This window comes from Candoia aspera, chromosome 2 (genome assembly GCF_035149785.1).
Source record: "Candoia aspera isolate rCanAsp1 chromosome 2, rCanAsp1.hap2, whole genome shotgun sequence".
In the NCBI taxonomy this organism is placed as follows: Eukaryota; Metazoa; Chordata; class Lepidosauria; order Squamata; family Boidae; genus Candoia; species Candoia aspera.
Window position 1 is genome coordinate 40,019,038 of NC_086154.1, and position 24,351 is coordinate 40,043,388.

Here is a 24,351-nt window from a genome sequence, read left to right on the forward strand (position 1 = left end):
CTGCCAATTTCATATGAATACATCTACTGAAAAAAGGGGCAACTGGAATTTGGAGTGAGCAAACAGAAAAAAGCTATACAGTATACTGTCAGGCCTTGGAGATAAGTCTCCATCTGTCACTCCCAAGAAGCCAAGGCTGTATGAAAAGCATGAAATAAGGAAAGACTTAGTGATGCAGCCCGGAAATAAAGGAAGACTCATAAAACCACAATGAAAATCATCATACTGAAGAAAGCTTGTACACAAGGGGAAAATATTCCAGCATGAGAAAGCAGCGCCTAGAATCCTGCTTTTCTGAGAGGAATGCAACCACTTCCATTCAGCTGATAAGTGCTGATAAGCAGAGCACTGGGTGCTGAAAATACATTGTAATTTAAATTACACAGTATGTTAGGTGTATTCTTGGAAGCTTTAAGTTTAGAAATGTATTTAACAGGTTCAGGGTCCATCATTTTTACTAGGATATGATTCAAACTTTTCCTTGCCCATCTTAATCCCAATGAACATTCATCCCTTCTTCAAAGCCTCATAACCATAATGGTGGGGGTTATTCAGGATTGTAATAGAAAAAAGAATGGTTAAACCTCTCCTCCCCATAAGTTAGGGTCACCACCAAAGTTGGGAAGGAGCATCTGTTGTTAAATAAAGTTAAACATCCTAATGCCAGAATTAATGTCACATGCAATCTGACCCTGAAAAGCTAGTCCTGACAATTCTTGAAAGTACTACTTACTAAGGGCAACGGTTTCTTGCAGTCTATGTGTAAGTATGTGTGTGAGTGTGTGTGTGTGTGTTCAGAGCAGGAACAAGAATGTCAGTCAAGGATGTGATTTTTAATTATTCCATTCCATTATTTATTTTGGATAGAACCAGTTATTTATTTATTTATTATTCAAATTTAGCCACTGCCCATCTCCCCCAAAAGAGGGACTCTGGTCGGTTTACAATAAAATCAGGCTCCAAATATAAACATTAAAATCTCATAAAAACAATTATTATAAAATACAGTAAATAAATATAGAATCCAAGAAAGGTATAAAATCCAGGATGGTGGGAGGGACTCTAGGGTGCGAGCCACCCCCAAGAACGGTTATTCACTTTCCCGCCCCAGGCGAGACAGCAGAACCAGGTCTTCGGGGCCTTCCGGAAGGTCAGGAGTGAAGGGGCCTGCCTCACCTCCAGGGGCAAGATGTTCCAGAGGGTGGGGGCCACTACAGAGAAGGCCCGTTTCCTGGACCCCGCCAGATGAAATTCTCTTATGGACGGGGTCTGTAATATGCCCTCTCAGGATGATCGGGTGGGGAGGGCCGATGTAATGGGGATGAGACGGTCCCTCAGGTAACCTGGACCCATGCCATGTAGGGCTTTAAAGGTGATAACCAACACCTTGAATTGGACCCAGAAGCAAACTGGCACCCAGTGCAGCTCGCGCAGCAATGGTGTTATATGTGTCGACCTAGGGGCACCAAAAATAGCCCGCGCAGCTGCATTCTGGACCAGCTGAAGCTTCCAGATACTCTTCAAGGGTAGCCCCATGTAGAGCGCATTGCAGTAGTCTATATGGGAGATGACCAGGGCATGAGTGAGTGTTCGGAGGGCTTCTCATTCCAGGAACGGGCATAACTGGTGCACAACCCGAAGTTGCACAAAAGCCCTCCTGGCCACGACTTCGAGCAGGAGTCATGAGTCCAGGAGAACCGCCAGATTACACACTGAGTCTGTCTGGGGCAGTGCAACCCCATCCAGAACTAAGGATGACAACTTCCCAGAACATCTTCCCACAGCCACTCCGTCTTACCAGGGTTCAGTTGAAGCCTGTTGTTCCCCATCCAGACCCCACAGCCCCCAGGCACTGAGAAAGGGCAGTCACAGCATGACTTACCTCACCTGGGATGGAGATGTATAATTGGGTATCATCAGCATACTGATGATACCTCATCCCGTGGTGATGGATGATCTCACCCAGTGGTTTCATGTAGATGTTAAATAAGAGAGGAGAGAGAACCGAACCCTGCAGCACCCCACAATGGAGGGGTCGAGGGTCGGATCTCTCCTATCACCACCGACTGGGACCGGCCCTGGAGGAAGGAGGTGAACCAGTGCAGAACTATGCCGCCCACCCGCAACTCCCTGAGCCGTCCCAAAAGGATACCATGGTCGATGGTATCGAAAGCCGCTGAGAGGTCAAGGAGAGCAAGGATGGATGCACTGCCTCCATCCTGCTCCCGCCAGAGATCATCCATAAGTGCGACCAATGCAGTTTCTGTCCCATATCCTGGCCTGAAACCCGACTGAAAGGGATCCAGACAATCCGTTTCATCCAGGACCCTCTGGAGTTGCAATGCCACCACCTTCTCAACCTCCTTCCCTAAAAAGGGGAGGTGGGAGACTGGACAAAAAATGTCCAGCACAATTGGGTCCAGCGATGGCTTCTTGAGGAGGGGGTGCACCAGTGCCTCTTTAAAGGCAACCGGGAACACCCCCTCACTCAAGGATGTATTTACCATCGCTTGGACCCAACCACACGTCACCTCCCGAGCTGCCTTCACCAGCCAGGAGGGGCATGGATCTAAGTGACAGGTGGTGGCATTCACAATCTGGAGGATCCTGTCCACTTCCTCGGGTCCAACAGGATCAAACTGCTCCCAGATAACAAGGCTAAAACGTTCCCTCGGCATCTCCACAGTCCCTGCTTCACACATGGAGTCCAACTTAGACCGGATCCGAGTGATTTTATCCTGCAGATGCTCAGAATACTCTTCCCCACGGCCCTGTAGGTGGGTCACTAGGCCCACCTTCCCCAAAAGGGTACGTGTGATCTTAAACAGGGCTGTCGGATGGCAATCTGCGGATGCAATAAGAGCAGAGAAATACTGCCATTTCGCTGCTCTTACCGCCACAAGGTAGGCCTTAATAGCAGCTCTAGCTTGTGTTTGGTCAGATTCAGTCTTTGTCTTCCTCCAGCAGTGCTCTAGGCATCTCTTAAGCCTCTTCAAAACCCTCAGCTCCTCCGTAACCCACGGGGAGTGTTGGGTTGGATGAGGCAGGAGAGGCTGCACAGGCGCGATCCTGTCCAAGGCCCAGCCACCTCCCTATTCCAGGCAGCAGCCAGGGCCTCCGCTGGACTGTGCAGCAGATCCTTGGGTACAACCCCCAGCTCCCTCTGAAACCTCACTGGGTCCATCAGTCGCCAGGGCGGACTAACCGAATGGGTCCTGCCTCCCTGCAGAGGCGGGTGGCATAGGAGAATCTCAGGGCCACCAGGGCATGATCTGACCATGACAATGGGGATAGATGCAGCTCTCCCCTCAGATTACATTGCCACTGCTCCGACAAGAAAACCAAGTCCGGAGTGAGACCACTGTCTCAAGTCGGGTCCCGGATAATCTGGGACAGGCCCATGGCTGCCATGGTAGCCATGAACTCCCAAGCTGCCTCTGAGGTACGCCCCAGGGAAGGCAGATTGAAGTCCCCCAGAATCATAAGTCTGGGGAACTCCACCACCAGACCCGAGACGACCTCCAGCAGCTCAGGCAGGGAGGTTGCTATGCAGTAGGGAGGCTGGTACAGTAGCAGTACTCCCAACTGTTCTCGGGAACCCAACTTGAAGAACAGGGTCTCACACCCGGCCACTTGTGGGGCAGGGCCCCTGAAGGCCACCAGAGACTCTCGGATGACAACAGCCACCCATCCTCCCCTACCCTGGTATCTCGGCTGGTGCCACACCCAAAACCCAGCTGGGCACATTTCCGAGAGGGCTACCCCCCCTTCTGAGCCCAGCAAGGTCTCGGTGATATACGCCAGGTCTGCCCCCTCCTCTGCGATCAAATCGCATATGAGGGGGGCTTTGTTTGTTAACTGATCTGGTGTTAAGCAGCAGCAGCCGGAGACCAGGGCCCTCAAGGATCTGCTGTCCAGGGCCTGGGTCTGAACTCGGAGGGCCGGAACACACCACCGGTAGCAGACACCAGGGGCGTCTTCCCCGAAGATGGCCCGCCCTCCAGTTCCCGTCATAACATCCCTGACCTGTCACCTCGATGGTACACCCCACCCTATGCCCCCCAGAATTTCCAGGCCTGGTTGCCTCCACTCCCAGACCTCCAGAAACCCTGGATGGAAATAAGGATCTCCTCCTCCACTCACACATCCTCAACAGCCAATCAACAACCAGGCAATGGCTGGCCCCACAGCGCACCAGCTCACGCTCTCGGCGCTGCGGGAGTCTAGCCAAAGCTCCGCACACCCTCCCTGTGCCCCCCTCAGCCTCTCTCACTGGTCGATGGGGAGCACCCACCCATTCCTGTCCCCCCCCCCCCGGTCTCTCACACAGGGGATAGACACTCTCTCACACTCTCATACATAGGCACACAACTCTGGAACCCCCCCCCCCGAATCTCTCACCCTCGGAGGGGAGTACCACACACACACTGGAGGGACCCTCTTAGCTGCCTGCTGTCTCTGGGCAGGTTGGGGGATGACCCTCACCCACACTCTAGACTACTTCCCCATCTAAGGGGTTTCCCATCTAAAGGCTTTCAGTAAGGGGCTTAGGACTATAAGGCCCGCTGTCTCCCCCCCAAAGTTACCTTGATAAGATCTTACTGGTCTTTTATTAGAGGCTTTCTGTTACAGATGGCATGCAAAGAAATTTCCTTTTTTCTTATCTTTCTTTCTGAATTACCTACTTCTCCCTCTCTTCTTACCTCTTATAAATGTTAGGTAACAGTTAAGCATTATATTTTAGAGTGGCAAAGAGAAACTCAGGGGGTTTAAGCCTGAATCACATGGCCTTTCATTCCAGGTAGTAAGAGCAGAGTGGTTACGGAGCAGATTTAATCTTCACCCCAGTGATACCCCCAAGTACACCTACAGTACTTTGGTTTCTTCCATATGTGGGAACTACTGTCATTCATAACCCATGGGGAAATGGGGGCAAAACTGTACAGAAGTCAAAACTTCATCTGTATTTCCAACTGCAGTCCACCCGTATTCCTTCTAATTATTTACTTATTACTCTACATACTCGTGGATAAGCCAAGAATTTTAGGTGCCAAAATACACCCCTGAAGTTGGGTTCAGCTTATTCGCAGATGGGCTTATCCGTGAGTATATATGGTAGGTTTTTTTGAAGTACCCGTAAATTTTAAGATTTATTTAAATTAATTTAAATTAATTTATATGGTCCTTTCTAACAAGATGTACAAATATTGAAAAAAAGATAATGGGTATTGTCTATTCCAACCTATGTTCACCTATGTTCAGGAATCCAAATGAACGCACCCCTGATAGATGGCTGTCCAAACTCTGCTTGAATAATCCACTGAAGGGGAACCCATAATCTCTTTAGCAGTCATTCCCATTTATAGACAGGCACAGGAACGTAATGATAAAAAAGCACATTAAAATATTAATATTAAAATATTAAAGAATAAAAGCATCAGAAAGGTTAAGACCAAGACAATATAAGAACACCAAGAAATATCAGCAAATTGCTGCCCCGTTAACACCTGAGGCAGATGTTATCCTAGAAGGCTTAGCAAAAACAAATAAAAAAATGGAATTTTATGCAGTGTGAGCAACTCAGCTGGATTTTCACCTTCCCTCTGGCTTCTACAGGAAAGGAATCCAAAACATTACTTCCAGCCTCAGGTGGGATGACTGAGAAAAGAGGCTCTGATGAATATTGTTCATAAGAGGGAACAGCTTAAAGCACAGAGTGCAATGAATCTGCACAATCACATAGATTCCATTCTCTTCCCTGATCAAAAGTACCATCTATGTCTAAAGCAAGAATGTCAATTCTTGACTATATGGGCTACAGAGCGAATTATATACATGTTGGCACATGCTTTCAGACTCATATCACTTACCGTAACAGGGAGCTTTCTTTCTGAAGTGCTCAAAGATTCATTGACTGAGCAGTGAATGACTTTGTCAGAAACAATTTGGATCTCACAGGAAATTAGGCCAATTTTAACTTCATATTCATTGCTTTCCAGGCCAAGGTTGTCAGGCTCCTTCTAATTATGAGAAATAAAGAAGAGCAACATGATTCTATCAGGAAATAAATTCAAGCTTCAACATTTCTGAACTTTATTTACTTAGAGGGTCTCAGGTAGTATCTTTCATTTTTCAAGGGACAAATACAAAAACTCTTCCCATTCTATATTTTCCTATTTTGGATAAGATATGAATGCAAATAAAAACAGGAGTTGTTTACCAGTTCCTTTTGAATTCCCAGAACAGAAAATGTGAGCTAAAAACCCTTGAAAGAAAATTGTGCATTTGATCTTTACTTGATCTTTAATATTGATGCCTAATGACAAACAGATGAAAAATAATCTGGAGAAACTGGTGAAAAACAGAATGAGGGAAGGTAGTGCTTACATTGCTTGTTGATGAATATACTAGCCAATGCTTCTGAAGCTCATGGTACTCAGTGAAGACTTTCAATAATACATAATGGCCTTCAAGTAGCATTATTTCTTGATCAAACTATTACTTTATCAAGATTTCCTTTGTTATTTAAGAGAAACTATTAGAATGAACAGGATGGTGTTTTTTTCTGAATAAGAATGATTTTTCAATTTCTATTCCTCCTTCCAATTATTGTTTTTATTTACCCATGTTCTTAGGTTGCTAGAAGAAAAACAAAGTTTTATTTGAATGCTCATGGCTAAATTTTTGCTGTTTAATTGAGCCAAGTCTTGTCATGTTCGCCGTTTCAATGTCTTTGATACATCGTAACGTTTCGCATGTCATTAGCTGGATGCGTGTTTCATCTTTCTCGGGAGGATGGGAGTCTTTATCTCTTGGCTTTGCTCTGGAATGTATTTCCATTATCTACTGTGTTCAAGGTTACTTTCCCAGGCTAGCAGCTCTGACGATTGCTAGCACCTGTGACGGGCGGGGCTGTTACGAGGGAGGCGGGATACGTTTGCACCAAGGGTTTAAGTTTGTATTTGGCGCGCTTTTGGCTCATTCTCAGCTTTCTCTGTATTTGCCTTTAGTTCCTTAATAAATCAGATTTCATATAGCAGCCTCTTGTGAGTCTGAGTATTTGGGCTGGGGCAATCAGTACATAAAGCTGAGAATCTAAGATCCCAACTCCGCTGGCCCCTGTCCAGGAAAAGACAAGTTGTCTAACCCTGTGAGGGAGAGCGCCAGCGATGACCGAACCCGACATTGTGATGATGGAAGAAGGGGAACCGGATTCGACCGTGAGGCAGCCCGACCGACCGTCCCAAGGGGGGGAGCTGTCAGCCATCCTAGAAGAGGCGAGCTCTGAGTCGGAGGGTGAAGCTGGGGGCATGAAAACTGCCCCGGAGACTACCGTAACCTCTCCGGGTGAGCTGGTCACCTGGGATGAGACCCAAGGGGATGTCATGGTGGCGGGGGGCCCATCCTGGAGGCAGAGATACCCGTTATCCCCCACCGTGGTTCAGGTGCAGCCAACCAAGGGCTCCCCCACCCCGGATCGTATCCGAGTGCTGGAGTCAAAAATGGACTCGTTAGAAACTATACTGAAGCAGCTGAGTCTAGATGTGACCTCGTTGAGAGAAACCCGGGAAGGGTCAAGCCAACGGCATTCCACCCCTTCGTCCCATGGGCAGTCCCCGGAGCGGCGACGGACGGTGCGGATGCGCGAGGGGGACCAGTCGGTCCAGATGGAAATAGCAGCATCGCCGGTGCGGCCACCCCAGGGCCCCGCGCCGCCGCGAGCCCGGGAAGCACAAACCCCTGTAGCCCCGGTGGCGGGGCGCAGCCCGGCGGGGGGCGGGATGAGAGACTTCCCTGTCAAGTTTGATGGGGACCCGACCAAACTCTCATTTTTCCTGACGAATGCTAAAGCCTACATGGAAGAATGGGGGTCGCTTTTTCAATCGGAAAAGGCAAAGATCATCACCATTGCCACCAAACTGAAAGGGAGGGCGGCAGACTGGTATGTCCAGATGTGCCAGTCGGAAGCGCCTGAACTGGAGAAATTCAACGAGTTTCTCTGGGCATTGAGACAACACTTTGAGGATCCCCTGGCAAAGGAGAGGGCAAAGCGAGCTCTGAAGGAACTTAAGCAGGGGTCAAGATCCGTGGCTGATTATGCGCTAGAGTTTAAAGCGCTTGCTGGGAAGGTGGATGACTGGTCCCAAGCCACCATCATCGAGTTATTTAAGGACGGCCTGAACACAGAGGTGCTGCGCTGGTCCTTGGGAAGGGACGACCCATATACGCTGTATGAATGGATCCAGCTGGCGGGAAGGGCTGAGCATGCCCATGAGATCTTCGCCCATCGAAAGACCGCCAAATCGGGGCGGGAGGTGAAGCCCAGCCGCCCACCGAGCACCGGGGGGCGACCAGGACAACGACCCTGGGACGAGGAGCGAGAGAAGCGGTATGCAAAGGGCCTGTGTCTGAGATGTGGTAAGGAGGGGCATCGGGTGGCGGCGTGCCCGAAGGCAAAGGGAGAGGAACGGCTTGGCAAGCCGCCGACGAAGTCCCCTGCCCTGCCGAGGAAGCAGAAAGCCGCGGTGGCTGAAAGCGAGGGAGACGATGTGATGTTCTACGAGGATGAGGGTGAGCCCGAACTACTGCAGCCGGCGGGAAACGCCAGCCACCTGCTTTAAAGGGCGCCGCAGGGCAGGTGGTGGAAGAAGGGCGCGAGCCTTCATCGGTGAGTGGCAGTTACCGCATTCTCACGGTGAAGTTGAAGTTGGGCTCCCGAACCAAGACTGTAGAAGTATGGGCGATTGATTCGGGGTGTTCCCGGTGTCTAATGCACCCCAATGTGGTAGCGGCTCTGGAGCTACCTACTTTCCCTTTACAGCGACCCATCGCCTTTACACAGCTGGATGGGTCCATGGCAGGGGGCAAACCGGTCACCCATTTCACAGGACGGGTAGCCTTGCAGCTAGGCAGCCATCGGGAAGGTTTGTCTTTTGTCGTGGCTCCAGTAGGGGGTCCCCTGGTGGTGTTGGGGGTGCCCTGGCTGGTTCAGCAAAATCCCCAAATAAACTGGGTCTACCGGACTATCACATTTAGGGATGGGTTTTACCAAGCGACAGAAGGGAAGGGTGCCCCAGAGGAGATGGTGGGGGTTGCGGCAGCTGCGACTCAGCATTTCCCGGCCCCTCCTCTGGAAGGCTTGCCGCCGGAGTACCGGATGTTTGCTGATGTGTTTGGCGAAAAGGAAGCAGATCAATTGCCTCCTCATCGTAAAACGGATTGTGCCATTGAACTGGTGCCCAACACCCAATTGCCCAAGCCAAAGATTTATTCCATGACACAAAAGGAACTGACTCTGTTGAGAGACTTTGTGGACAAAAATTTGGCGTGCGGATTCATTGAGCCAGCGAATTCACCGGTGGGGGCGCCGGTTCTCTTTCGCCCAAAAAAGGATGGGACATTGAGACTTTGTACCGATTTCCGCGGATTAAATGCCGTCTCGGTTTCCAATAAATATCCCCTGCCATTGATCAAGGACATGTTGTCACATCTGGCTAAGGGAAAAATCTTCTCTAAACTCGATTTAAGAGAAGCCTATTATCGTGTACGAATCAAGGAGGGCGATGAGTGGAAAACTGCCTTCAATTGCCCGTTGGGTGCATTCCAGTATAAGGTGTTACCTTTTGGTTTGGCCGGGGCCCCTGGGGTATTTATGCAATTGATCAATGAAGTACTGCATGAGCATCTGTTTAAAGGGGTATTGGTGTATTTGGATGATGTATTGATTTATACTGAAACCATGGAAGAGCATGTCTCTCTGGTGAAAAGGGTGCTGAGTAAACTCAGATCAGCAGAATTGTATGCCAAACTGTCTAAATGTGCATTTCACCAGACACAAATCGACTATTTGGGGTATAGAATTTCAGATAAAGGCATTGAAATGGACCCTGCTAAGGTGCAGGCTATCATGGACTGGGAAAGTCCCCGCACCCGCAGGCAACTTCAAAGTTTCCTGGGGTTCAGTAACTACTACAGATTGTTCATAAGGGGATTCGCTGAAATTGCCTTGCCACTAACCGAATTGCTCCGGACCAAGGGTTTGGGAGACACTCGAAGAGTAAAGAATCCAGGGGCGCTGCTGCGCTGGACGCCTGCTTGTCAAACGGCGTTTGAGCGGCTCAAGGCAGCTTTTATCAAAGAGCCCATTTTGCAGCATCCTGATCCCTCGAAACCTTTTGTGGTTCAGGCTGATGCCTCCGATTATTCCATTGGGGCATTGTTGATGCAACAAGACGGGACAGGATGCCTCAAGCCATGTGCCTACCTGTCCCGCAAATTCTCTGAGACTGAGCGACGTTGGTATGTATGGGAAAAAGAGGCATTCGCAGTAAAAGCCGCGTTAGAGGCTTGGCGGCATCTGTTAGAGGGGGCGAATCATCCCTTTGAGGTGTGGACTGACCATAAAAATGTGGAGGCTCTTAGCACCCCTCGAAAGCTGAGCCCGAAACAAGTCCGTTGGGCTCAATTTTTTAATCGGTTCAATTTTCAATTGAAGTTTATTCCGGGGAAAAAGAATTTCCTGGCTGATGCGTTGTCAAGGCAACCTCAGGACTCTGGGGCAGCGCCAGAAGTGGTTAGCACCCTGTGGACGGCGCCCCAATTGGGTATGCAGGCTGTGACGCGGAGCCAAACGCGCGCATGGCAGCCACCCGCCGCAGACGCCGCCCAGCCGAACACTTTGTCAATTCCTTCCCAGTTGCAACAAAAGTTTCTAAAAGAGCTGAAAACTGATACTTGGTTGCTTGCAAATAAAGACAATGTTATTTTTGACCAAGGCTTCGCTTGGAAATCTAACCGCCTCTACGTCCCTGAAACCCTAAGAAAAGAGGTGTTACTACGTTCACACGACGACAAACTAGCAGGTCACTTCGGGTTTGTTAAAACCTTACACCTTGTTCGGAGGCAGTTCTGGTGGCCCACATTACGCAAAGATGTCAAGGACTATATTGCCTCCTGCACTGTTTGCGCGATGTCTAAGCGCAAGGTAGGAAAGCCTCAAGGGCTGCTGCAGCCGGTGGCTGCCCCTTCTTGCCCCTGGGAGGAAATTTCCATGGACTTTATCGTTGAATTACCACCCAGTCAACGCAAAACTGTCATTTGGGTGGTCAAAGACTATTTCTCAAAACAAGCCCACTTCATCCCTTGCGTGTCCATTCCGTCGGCACGTCAATTGGCTCGCCTATTTCTGGTACACGTGTACAGGCTACACGGATGTCCCTCCCGCTTAATTTCGGACAGGGGCACACAATTTACCTCACAATTTTGGCGGGCGTTCCTCAAACTGTTAGGAACGAAGCAAGCCCTGTCCACGGCGTGGCATCCCCAGACGGACGGGGCCACAGAGGCTTTAAATTCTACTCTCGAGCAATACCTTCGAGCTTTTGTGAATTACCAGCAGGACAACTGGGTAGACCTCCTCCCTTTTGCTGAAGTGGCTTACAACAATGCGGTTCATCAAAGCACCGGCCAAACCCCATTTCGTGTTGCCCAAGGCAAGGACTTTGTACCTATCCCGGATCTACCACAACCTCCAAATGGATCACCCACCCCGGGTGATTGGGCAACGCAACTGGCAGACTCCTGGCCAATGATTCAAAAGGCACTAGCTGATGCACAATTGGATTATAAACAGTATGCTGATCGGAAGCGTGCCCCTCAGCCGGCATTTCAAGTCGGGGACTCTGTTTACCTTTCCACTAAGTTCATAAAGTCCTCACAACCTTCCAAGAAACTGGCTCCTAAGTTTGTGGGTCCTTTCCCAATTACCGCTCAAATTAACCCTGTGACTTTTAAACTTGACTTGCCTCATAACCTCAAACGCTTACACCCTGTTTTTCATTGCAGTTTGCTCAAACCGACTATTCCTTCTGACCGCTGGCATCGCCAACCTCCACCTCCAACCCCCATCATGATTGACGGTCAGCAACACTTTGAAGTTAAAGAAATTTTGGACTCTAGACGCCTTCGCAATACTCTGCAATACCTAGTTCGTTGGAAGCATTTTCCTCATCTGGAGTGGGTCGCTGCACCAGATGTGGCTTCCCCTGTCCTAGTTGCCCGTTTCCACTCTGCGTATCCCACTAAGCTGGGTCCCTAGGGGTATTTTTAGGGGGGCGGTATGTCATGTTCGCCGTTTCAATGTCTTTGATACATCGTAACGTTTCGCATGTCATTAGCTGGATGCGTGTTTCATCTTTCTCGGGAGGATGGGAGTCTTTATCTCTTGGCTTTGCTCTGGAATGTATTTCCATTATCTACTGTGTTCAAGGTTACTTTCCCAGGCTAGCAGCTCTGACGATTGCTAGCACCTGTGACGGGCGGGGCTGTTATGAGGGAGGCGGGATACGTTTGCACCAAGGGTTTAAGTTTGTATTTGGCGCGCTTTTGGCTCATTCTCAGCTTTCTCTGTATTTGCCTTTAGTTCCTTAATAAATCAGATTTCATATAGCAGCCTCTTGTGAGTCTGAGTATTTGGGCTGGGGCAATCATTACAAGTCTTCCTTCTCCATCTCTTAATCAATGTAATGATTAAAGGTGACAATCTGCCTATGTCAGACTATGTTGCCTCTAATGATCCTTTCCCCTTGGAGGCTTTCACATTAAGCATTCTCCTCTCTCTCAGTGTCCATAAGTACAAAATTCTTACATGTATAACTAGTGTCAAGGGCTCTCCAGGATGATGTTTAATCCATTTCTCTTTCTTGGCTGTGAAGAACTGAGGGTCTGTGTAGTATTCCAGGTGGAATTTGCTAACATGTACAGCCTCTTCAGGGTATTCAAAGGGGAAAAGGCTCTCATCAGTATATAGGAGTCCATTGATGAAAAAGTCCACTAATGCTGGCTTGCTCCCAGTAAGATTGGAGGCAGCTGGAGAGGGGCAGGTAATCATAGTGTCGGAGTGAACTTTACAGTTCTGAAAGCAGAAGAAAGCAAGCAAATCAATCATAGACAAAAGAGATTCTACAAAGTTGGCAACAATTTTAAATATTTGCATTTGCCAAAACAAAAATAGATATTTCCATCAACGGCTGACATAGATAGAAAAACTACAATGTAATTCAACTTCACTGATTATAGAATATAAGAGATGTTAGGTAAACAGAAGCAAAGACTAACTTCCTGAACACTTGAAAAATATTGAATGGAAAATCTGAGAGATAATTCAATTCCACAAAACTTTAATTGCATTTCTTTGTTCATAATATATGAAAATTTAAAAAAATGGAAAAAGCACTGATCAGAATCATAAATGTTATGTTCACAGAACCCACACAGCTTAACCCATAAAATCTAGACTATAGGATATAACTGAAAAGAAAGTACCCTATGCTAAAACTTGCTTTCCTTAGACATTTCTCTAATTAACAACCAGCATTCGCTGCCCAGCCAAGAAGCACATTCTCTTTTAGCATAACTTACTATACATGAGGATAACTAGGGTAGAGAAGATATATACGGCATCTTGATTTTATATTTATTTCATATACCTGATCATACACACGACAGAAAACCAGACTTCTAACGTGAGCACTAAATTATCCCCAGAAAAAAGGACTGGAATAGCAGTTATGTAATAGTAATTTTAAGCAGAATCTCCCCTCCCCACTTCCCAATGAGTTACAACTTAAACTTTAAAATGCTGAAGGCATCTATATTAAACATAAAATTTCAAACTTTACAATCCAAGCATTTTATAAATAGAAAAATAAATAAAAAGGTGTGAAAGTAGTAAAGGTTGTGAATCTGGTGTCTCCCAAAGACTCATTTGTCTTCAGTTTGTGCATTACCTATATTTTGCATCTCATGACAACAAAGCTGTGACACTGATGGCAAGGGAAGGTATCAGCTCAAATATATACCCTGGCACATTTGACTGCTTTCTGAAGACTTACTGAAGTGGCATGGAAAAGATACATTTGGAATCAACTCACAAACTGCCTAATTAATAATGTGGGCTCAAATTAATTGAGCCCACAAAATAGACAATAAAACTGAGAATTCTGTACTTATTTAATAAATATTTTCAGCTATTTAGACAAAGTTTATGTTTTGTCCTCCATTTCACTTCTACAAATTTTGTTCCTTCCTTTTTCATATGACACTGGTGAAGACTTACCATTTGTTCTTTTCCAACAGTATGAACAACCATTGACACACTCTGAGCCATCAAAAATCCGTTTCCTTCCACGGTGATGGTTCTGCCTCCACTATAAAATCACAGTAACAATAAACAGAAAGGTAAGGGATTAGATGAAAAATTGAAGGAGGAAGTGCTATATATGGGGAATATAAGCCTAATAAGTAAAATACATGAAATAAATTTGCACAGTCCTAATAGTGATGGCGTATATCACAAAGAAATAATATTTCTTATGAAATATGAAACATACATTTTCCCAATATAACATCTATAATATGAAAAACAAGACCTAGGTTCAGGGATGTAGACATTTACATTTGTCCTTGAACCTTTGTCAAGTTTTCATTTGACAAAAGTTGTTTTTTTTTCCTTTAGGAAGATTTGACAAACTTCTGCTGTTAAAGCAGAAGAATAAGGTTTTGATGTATAATATTTTATTTGCTTGGTGCAGATACTTTATTTAGGAAATATGGATTGTTTTATCCATGTACTTTGCAAGTATATATAAAACTATACAAGAGATTCACATGAACCAAGGCATGCCTTCCACTGTGTATATGAAAATAAAATTTTAAAAAATGTGCGTCATAGTGCAAGCCACATGGCCTACATACTTGTATCTAGATGCAAATACAGAAAGGATTGTGTCATGATGTCACAGCACACATTTCACCATTTCTTCATCATCATGTTTGTACCAGATACCTAAGATTTTATATGGTATTATCATCATGCCCCTCTTTCTCTGGACTAGTGGCTGCTGAAGCACCTGAAGAACTGCTGGGCAAATCTCTAAGATGACTGTCTTCATCCAACCAGGCCTCAGAAATACACATTAGGTTTCTCTGCTCCTCCCCAGCCAAATCATAGGGGAGCATGTTTTTGCTAACAGCAGACTGAGGCCAGATTGATCCGCAATACAGCATCCAAGGCTACTGAAGAGGCCACTGGAGCATAAGATTACGAATTTTAATCAAGAAACATTTCATCACCAAATGTGAATGGAGACAGAGTTTCAGTGTTTTTTGTCTTGGCGGCAAACAAAAACCACCACCAGCTGCTGCTTATAACTAAACTATGACAAGTTTGAGTATTTTCCCATTTAAAAGCTGCCTGAAGAGAGCTAAATGAGGCACCACCATTGCAGAATCAATTAAAGAAAGTAATGAAATGGCACTAGCACATGCCACTGCTGTTGGGAGCAGAAAAGAGGAATGGCTTGTCTCTACTGGTTACCAAAAACCTATATCCAGGCTTTCTCCTGCATGTGACCTTTCATTACTCCATATGTTCCATGTTCCATCTGCCTTAACCATATTGTACCATTAACTGGCTCATTAGGAAATCAAATGTAGTAAATTATCCATCTTGCCTCCAAAATACTGAAAACCAGAATATCACATACAGGACTTTTATGAATACCTTCACAAGTCATTTAAGCTTCTCTAAGCTTCAATATGCTGTACTTATCCATTTTCAGAGGCTTTATGTAGCTCATACCACTTCTGTGTAAACATTTGGGGGATACAGCTTCTTTGAATAAATTAAATTCTAAATAGTACTTGATCATTGTGAAACAAAACTATAGCACCATAACAACGAAAAATAGTCCTAGTGTAACAATGGAAAGTGTAATATGGTGATCATTCCTAAGCATTTCATTGCTTTCTTAGATTGTCCTTCATATCAGTGCCGTTGGCACAGTATCATTTAACATTATATTTATTTCAATCTTAAGCTTACATTTTTGCCAAACATAAGCTGCTACATTTTGTAGCTGCTGACATGCATTTTTGAGCTTCTTCTCTTGATCCTCAGAATAAAACAATTAAGATAATTTTACTTCAAGCATTGAGAAGTGGAAGTGCTATCACTGCTCACTTTCAAAGATTTTCCACACATATTGAAATTTGGTCTCTGTAATTAAAAGCCACAATTCCCTTTAAAGAATTACTAAAGATCAGGAGCTTTGGCCTTAGTACTTATACACACACTCTGAGTGACATAGTCTTGAGGTACACTTGCCCATTTCTTTATTCACATTACATTGTTATACCTAAATAAGTACTAAGCAGGGAGTGAATTCATAGACATTCAGAAAGGAAAAGGAGCCCCATGGCCTTGAGGAAGAAATAACATCAAAGGCAAGGTATTTTAAGAACAAATATAGTGGTTTCTTAATAAAAATATGCAACCTATGTAAGAAGTGAGGACCAATAAAATAGCATTATTTTTACATGGATTTGGCCCGAAGTTTTTATATTATTTGAAGCATGTAAAATTAACATTTTTCTTATTATTAGTTGGAGTTGGTAGCTACTAGCTGAAACTGGGTTAAGAGTGAACAAGTGCCTGCCTCATCAGCTGTACTTTTCACAGCAAATCTTTCCAACAACATTGAATGAATACAGTGTATTGAGCAAGGTGATACAGGGGGTAAAGAGAATTCCTCCTAATAGAAGATGGCTAATAAAACATAAAGCAACTTGTTTAAGAAACTGAAGAAATATTGCCTGTAACATTATTGGTGCAGCATAGGGTGTAGATCTGAATTTCATGCACTGACAGTGTTTTGGGTGACTGAACTATTTCCCAGCCAGCTGGCTGGAGAAAAAAAAAATCTTTCTTGAAGACCCTCACTTTCTTGAAGACCCTCACTCTCACAAATGGAGCAATCCATTTGTGAGAGACCAGCCTTTGTTCCCATTGAACCGGACTGGGCCTTACTTGGCCCCTTCAATAAACTACTATACCAGGGTTGCAGGTCATCTGCATTTCCCTCCCAGCACCATGAATCTGGCTCTATGCCTCAATCAGCCACATAAACAACTGGATTCCCACAACAGTTTATATACAAGGTTTCATGCATTAACCTTAACATTAACATTAACATTAATTCAATGAAGAACGGATAAGTGGGGACGTCCTTTCACCAGGAAGCAAAAGAGAAGGCCGTATAGGGTCGATCTCTGTTTTTATGTACTTGGAATGAAGCACCATGAAGCCTGAGGACTTCCTGTGCTATCATCCCAAGGGGCTGGGTGGCCCCATGGGAGATTTCTTTCCAGTGCACTAACAGCGGTTTGCCTTCTGACTGGCATGCCAGGTCCCATGTTCCTATGCCAGAAACCATGAGTTACCCTCGGATAAATCAGGCATGGAAGTTGCCTCTTCTCTATACTCTGAACTTCAGAGTAATATATACAGCTTTTATGATTGCACCAGACGTAACCCAGACCACCTTCTGCAACTTCTCTTTGTAGGGCTACTCCAACTGATCTAATCCTTTTAACCTTGTTAACGTTTCTACAACATCTCACAGAGAAGGATATCTTACCTGATTGGACTTTTTTTGGGGTTGATATCTGTTATACTTGGATTTTTCTCATACTGGAAGGTGTTAGCACCAATGCAAGACTTGTTTTCAAACTGGACACAGACAACCACATGGGTAATAGTTTCCGCACTTGGCATGGTACAAATGATGGTAGTATCAGCGCGACTATAAAAAAAGGATAAACATTTCTGAATATAACTCATAAATATGCCCAATTCTACAGTGAGAATCCATGCTGCGTGGTATTTGTTTGAAGGTTTATAAGTAACGAAGGTGTATGAAACTGTGACAAAAAAGGGAAGAATTGTGAAGAATATATCTAACTCAGGGTTGAATTGTTGGATTCTTGGTGTTCATCTGCAAGAAAAAAACCCAAGTTCAGAGAACACCAAGAACCCAAAAAGAAAACAGTAAATGTTTACTCTTTTTCACTCAACAGTAGAACTCAACAGTAGAACTCAAGATAATAACAGTGAAATTGCTGCCAAAAGATTCAAGACAAAAAAACTAGATTGAATAGTTTTTAAAGACAACTGAAAAAATCCATGGACAATAGGTCTAACAATGACTATTTGTAACAGCTGGATAGTTTTTTCTCTGAATAGCAGGGAAACAATTGGTGACAAACAGTAAAAAGGGTTTTCATGATCTGCTTGGAAATTTCCAGAAGCATTCTACTGAAAGCTACAGAGGGTAATTTTTAAAATTCTATTTCATCCTTAACTGCTTACTGTATATCTACTTGTTTAGCTCTACCAGTACAAACATAATAACCTTATGATATGCAATAAAGCTCTTTTGTAATTCTGCACAGATCACAGCAGAATCTGCAAACTACATCAAGAGAGGAAGGATGTGCTTGTCAGAAATTTCAACCATACTGTTATTGCCCAAATGATTCAGTCACATGCTTTCCTAGCAGTGCTCTAATTGCATCTTCTCCTTAATCTTTAACTCACCACCCATTCTCCTGATAAAATTTACATTTCCAGGAAAATATGCTAGACTAGATTGCCACATTAGGACCTACCACAACTCCTTTTTAAACTTAATTGGCAGGAGTATGGTGAATTTTGTGTCAGATATGAAGTTCATGGATGAATCAGTGGAATTGTCAAGTAGACAGTGCTGGGCTGATAATCATGGCCCTGGGGACTTGATGTGGGGAAGTGTAAATAGAAGATTTAGGAATTCAAATGTTGTGTTCTAGGCTGAAAGTGGGGTTGAAGTACAGTACTGTTCTCATGAATGCCATTTTTTCCCCACATGCATGCATGCCTCCTACACAGCAAAGAGGAGATGTCCCAATATATGAATGAGGCAGATGCACAGAAAAGAAGGATTTTGACTTCTTAAGCATTGAATAATGTTTTAGTCATGTCTGAACATAAGGAAAAAGGTCCACTTTAACCAGAATGAACTGCTGACAAAACATGTGTGCACGCATGCACACACACAAATCACCACTGTGTAAGCTGCTATCACAGGTTACCTAAATTTTCAAACGTGCTGGCAAACTTCTTTATTGTAGTAACTCCCTTTTCCAAGCATCCTAAAGAGTTCTATTTTAACTTTCCCCTTCTTTTTACCTATCATCATATTTTTAAAAATCTATTTTGAAGTCAAATTGCCAAAAAAAAAAAAAACTTATGAAAAAGTAGTTGCTCCCCATATTCTTTTCTAGCTGCCCATCCATGCATTGTTTTTCCAGAGGCACATCTGCATACTTCCAAATCAAGCATTAGGCTGCTCACTGTTTTTATGGGGCAAAGGTATTATGGGAAATAAAGATGATGCTAGGGGCTGCTGCTTTATTTTGCAGCAGGTGTTGGTAACTTTTTAAGTGACAATTCTTTAAATTGCCTACTGTAGACTCTGCAAGATTACCAAATTCTGTGAGTTTTTGGTAATCCCACTCCCAAGGTTTTAGGGGATTTCAATATTCAGTATTGTTGCCAGCAACTTCATAAGATTTCAATGTTTTTAATGGAATTTCATGAAATGTTGGTGTTTCCCCTGATTTCAAGCAAAAACACAAAATCACACTAGATTTCATGGCCTCATGAGATTTCAGCCTTTAAAAACATTTGAGGAAAGGTTTAAGACCTTTTAGCTGACAAAAACGAAGGTATACAGAAATGTGGCCAAAGCATATAATATTCTAGGTGAGATGGAGAAAGTGAAGAGGAGAGGGTTTTCTTTCATTCTCATAATACAGAACCTAGGGTCATCCTGCAAAAGTGAGCAGAGGAGATTCAGGATAGATAAAATAAAACACTTGATTACACACTCCTTACTTAATCTATTTTGTTTCCACAATATGTAATTATTGCCACCAACCTGCATAGCTTTAAAAGATTAGACAAATTAACTGTAGATGAAGCTATCCATGGCTACTAATCATGATGGCTACATATTAGCCTCAGTATCAGAAGTATTATAACTTTTCATATCTGTTCCTAGGAAAGATGCCACAAAAGTTCTTTTGCAGTCATGTCCTACTAATGAACTTACCATAGACATCTGGTTGGCCTCTATGGGAACAAATATTATATTAAATAGACCTTTGATCAAATTCAACATGATTCTTTTCACTGTTCAGGCTAGAGAACTAGGCTATTTGAGATATTGCTCTCCCACTCCTTTTTTTTTGGCAGTTTCTTAAAAATTTTCTCCTGATTTTAATATTTGCAGGTTATTTGGAAATTCTGATATATGTATATGTGTATATATATATATAATACGATGTTCATAAATAAGTTGAAATTACTACTAGATAGACACCCTCCATAAATTACTTTATCTAAGCAGAACTTGTTATTATCACAAGACATATATCAGTATCAAAGATAAATATATAGCACTAATATCAAGTCTATATGGCTATCCATCAAAAGTATATCCTTTAAACATTGGAAAATTAATATCCAGTAATGAGAAATTTATATAGAAGCCCCATACTTATCATCTCAAACTCAAACTCAATTTATACTTTGGAAATCTTATTTGTTGGAGAACTTTCTTATTGAACTAGTTTTCTGTTATGAAAAGTATAATTCCTAATCTTTACAGCTGAATCATGGCTTATTCTGAGCAATATTTACCTGATGTCTCTGCATTCTTTTGTAATATTAAGCAAAACTCGAAGCTTAGATCCCACACTGAGGTTATTTCCTGTGATTGTTACTTTGGTACCTCCAGCTTTTGGTCCAACAGATGGAGACATAAATTTCACTACTGGAAGCTAAAAAGACAAAAAAGAGAAATGTCAAGGTGATATACTGGTTTCCTAGTTTGTAGTGACACCACAGTACAGAAATGCAGATCCTGCAAACATAAAAAAGATGTCACATGTCCTATAATCATTCTCCAGTGACAAACCAAAGATGGTTAAAAATAATGTGAAAAAAATAATTCTAACCTAACTTACTTGGAAATCAATCACACTGATGTAGTACAGTATAAAAACTATTAAATGATATCATTATTACATTGTTTACAAGATTAATGTAAAACATTTGGAAAGAGTTGTCCTTAGTTACCAGAAATTACTTACTATATAAGAAAATCGCTCCTTGGATTTCCCTTCTTTGCTCACATTAACTGTCACCACATCAGAAAATTCTTCCGTTGCTTCTCCAGTCCAGCAAACAATTCTGTGTAAAGAAAGAGATTTTGACTAAAAACAAAAGTGTGACCAGATGTACCAGACTACAAAGGTATGTTAAGGATAGGCAAAATGTGACCTTATGGCTGTCTGGGGTTGTTTTGTTTTGTTTTTAAAGAGTCTTTACATTTTTTAAAAGCTGGCATACTGTATTATCTTTATTTCCAAGAATGTCTCTATGCCCCAGGTGGGCCTCATCAGCATTTCCGAAAAAATAAAAAGTTGTATAACATTATTCTGCTACAAATTCTTTACCATCCTTGTTTCTGAAGTAATACAACAACCTGAAATTAGATATAGCAATCTTTGTGAACTATTTAGGAATTTACAGTCCCAAATCAGATTAAAGTTAGAGTCTATATGCCAATTTCAGCTGTTTTCCACTCACTGATATTTTTGAAATTCTGTTAATACTTGTGATTATAGACTCATGAAAATCTTGCCATTATAGTCCATAAAGTTGACTATAGGAAATGTACAGTTGACTGAGAAAGCAGTCAAAAGAATTAAAAAAAATATATATGCGACCCTATGGTCCCACTATTGCCCTGTGTTGGTTTACTATCCCTATGTTTCTTAACATGGATAGATAATGTAGATGTGAACATGATCACATGAATGTACTTTTGAACTATATACCAACAAATCTGAATTTATCAGATTTTTCCAGATTATCTGGAAAGACAGAGTGACTCCATATTTAACATCTTGATTCAGTTGGTATGTGCTTGCTTTCCATTTGTGAACTATGGATGTAATGGAATGATTGATCAATATTATTCTGTTTGATCAAGTTTTAGTGATATGTTTCAAAAATGGCCTGAATGATTTCTCTTTTTCTATATACAATATGTTCTTATTGTTTATTTTATTTATTCGTTTTTGTATTTTTTGCTTTTTTTTTAACTCTTAGGGTTTTTTCTCTTTTTTTCTCTCTCTTATTTTGTATACATATAAGAAAAACTTTAAAAAGTGATTCTGTGATTTAGAGTTGCTACTAGCTTCTGCTTGGAATATGATCTGAAATGTAAACAGTATGTCCGCACCAAAAACCACTGCACTGCTTTAATTAATTAAGCCTTAACTTTTTCATTTGTCCTTTGTCCAATGTGCTGTTTATGCATTTTTCATTTAGATGCAGAGTTTTTCTAGAAACCCCACAATGTTCTTTGGATAACTTCAGTAATTTCAATACTGCTATTACTAGACAAAACAAGGATTTTTGTTTTCTGCCAAGTGGTTGTTACTATAAAACAACAATATTGTTGGGGTGAATGTATACATACTTAACCAGGGGTGTGTGGGGAGGTTAAAATGGAAGATGGCAGCCATCATTCCATGGAGACAGTCACCATATACACATCCCCCATGGATGCCCTGTACTCAACTTTATTCTGTCATACAAGTTGCAAAAAAGAGTGATAGGAATAATTTATGCAGGATAAACAGTAGCCTGCAACATACAGTTGGAAATGTCCCCTTCTCCTTCACACGAGAAAGGAAGAGAGTCACTGCTGGCCACGGTTATTGTTATTAAAAGATACTATACAGAAGAAGCTGCTGCAATAGTGGCTATGATGAGAAACATTTTAAAATATAATACTTGGCCAGAAAATCCAAAGGCCATTGTAGAAAGTTAAAAACTTAATGATGCTTTAATTCATAAATACCCAGAACTAGAAAATGTATCAGGGACAGAATACTCAGCTAACTATCACAGCATGTTCAGGCATTCAATCACATAAATTTATTTTAATTATAATTTATTTTTGGCATGACTAGGTATACTTTTCCTTTTTCTTAATTCAACCTTTCTTATCCCTACCTTTACCCATGAACTTTCCATAGTGCACAATCTGTGTATGTTTCAAAGTTAAATATTGTTATAGTGCTTTTAGCAACAGAATACCTAAGACACAGTAATTCTAGATTGATTATTTGTTGATCTTTTAGACCTTGATTCCTGACTGGAGTATAGCATTTTCAGAATAAAGTATCTTGTGAATTTCCCCTATGTGGATGGTTTTATTCCAAAGCAGGATGCAGACAGTCACGTCAGCTGGTCTCTGAAGTCTGTCTAGTCTTGGTAATGAAGACAACTGCAAAAAGTATGTGGATGTGAAGCTATGGAAAAAAACTGATAAAACTGTAGAAATGTCCCAATTGTTTCTAAACTATGACAGTGTGGGAAGCAGCTGTGTAAGTTTTATTACACTTGTCACCCTGAGTTACTCCCTGTCTATAAGAGATGAGGAAGCTTTGAATTTTGTGGATTACAGTTCTTTGTTATACATGGACAGCTAGCTAAACACCCAGCTTGTGCTTGACAGTGCAGTATTACCATACATATACATATACATATACATACACATACACATATACATACATACACATACACATACACATATACATAGTGTAATTTCCTTACTTAGGCTATATGTGAATTTTAAAAAAAAATAAGAAACCTATGTAATTGTTTCAGAAAATTACAAGTAAGAGATCGAATTCTAGGATGTGAATGCTTCAATTTTAAGTTTTAGTTCTGTTATCTATTATTTTGAAGGAACTTCCTCATGAAAAAATGAAAAAGTTAAACATTTTGAATATATGTCATGTATTAGTGATTGCTTCTGGAAACATGGTGGCTCAGATAATCAGTTTCATTCACTGGGTCAGTAGGCAAATAGTAGCAGTTAGTAGTAACAGCTATAAGTTAATGATTGAATATTCTGTTATCAATTTAAATATTAATGTATTCATGCTATCCTCCATGCAATCATATACCAAGCCATCAAATTCCTGAACCCTGAAGCAAGAAAGGATCAATCAGCTGAAAAGGACAAAATAAATGATCATAAGCCCTTTCCATGTGCTTGCTTTCAAAATAATTCAGCTTGAATTACTCACTCCTCAGAGACGATGTATCTGTCCTGAAGTGGTAAGCATTTCACATTCCCTATCTTGACAGCATTAACGACATCACTGAATCTACGGCCCAGATTTCTCCCTCGAATTGTGACCAGAGTTCCTCCTTCCAAGGGTCCATCCAGAGGCTCAATCTGGAAGTTCAAAGGGAACTTAATGAACATAGTTTAAAACAAAGGGGAAAAAAACTGTTACGGGCTCTAACAAGCAAGCCATATGCTTAACATTCATTTCTATTGAAACTTTGTGAGGCTTAATGTTACACTATCTCTCATCCTACAT

At 42.6% G+C, this 24,351-nt stretch overlaps 1 protein-coding gene across 1 annotated transcript in view; it reads right to left on the reverse strand.

The window, feature by feature from the left end:
* The window catches only part of PLXND1 (plexin D1), a 193,069-nt gene that overhangs the window by 79,738 nt on the left and 88,980 nt on the right, over positions 1-24,351 (reverse strand). The window contains exons 13-19 of the mRNA XM_063291644.1: positions 24,052-24,203; positions 21,034-21,133; positions 20,582-20,721; positions 17,478-17,642; positions 14,117-14,207; positions 12,647-12,913; positions 5,871-6,020 (exon numbers count right to left, since the gene is read on the reverse strand). Of these exons, the coding sequence (XP_063147714.1) occupies positions 5,871-6,020; positions 12,647-12,913; positions 14,117-14,207; positions 17,478-17,642; positions 20,582-20,721; positions 21,034-21,133; positions 24,052-24,203 (1,065 nt within the window). The remainder of the gene's footprint in view (positions 1-5,870; positions 6,021-12,646; positions 12,914-14,116; positions 14,208-17,477; positions 17,643-20,581; positions 20,722-21,033; positions 21,134-24,051; positions 24,204-24,351) is intronic.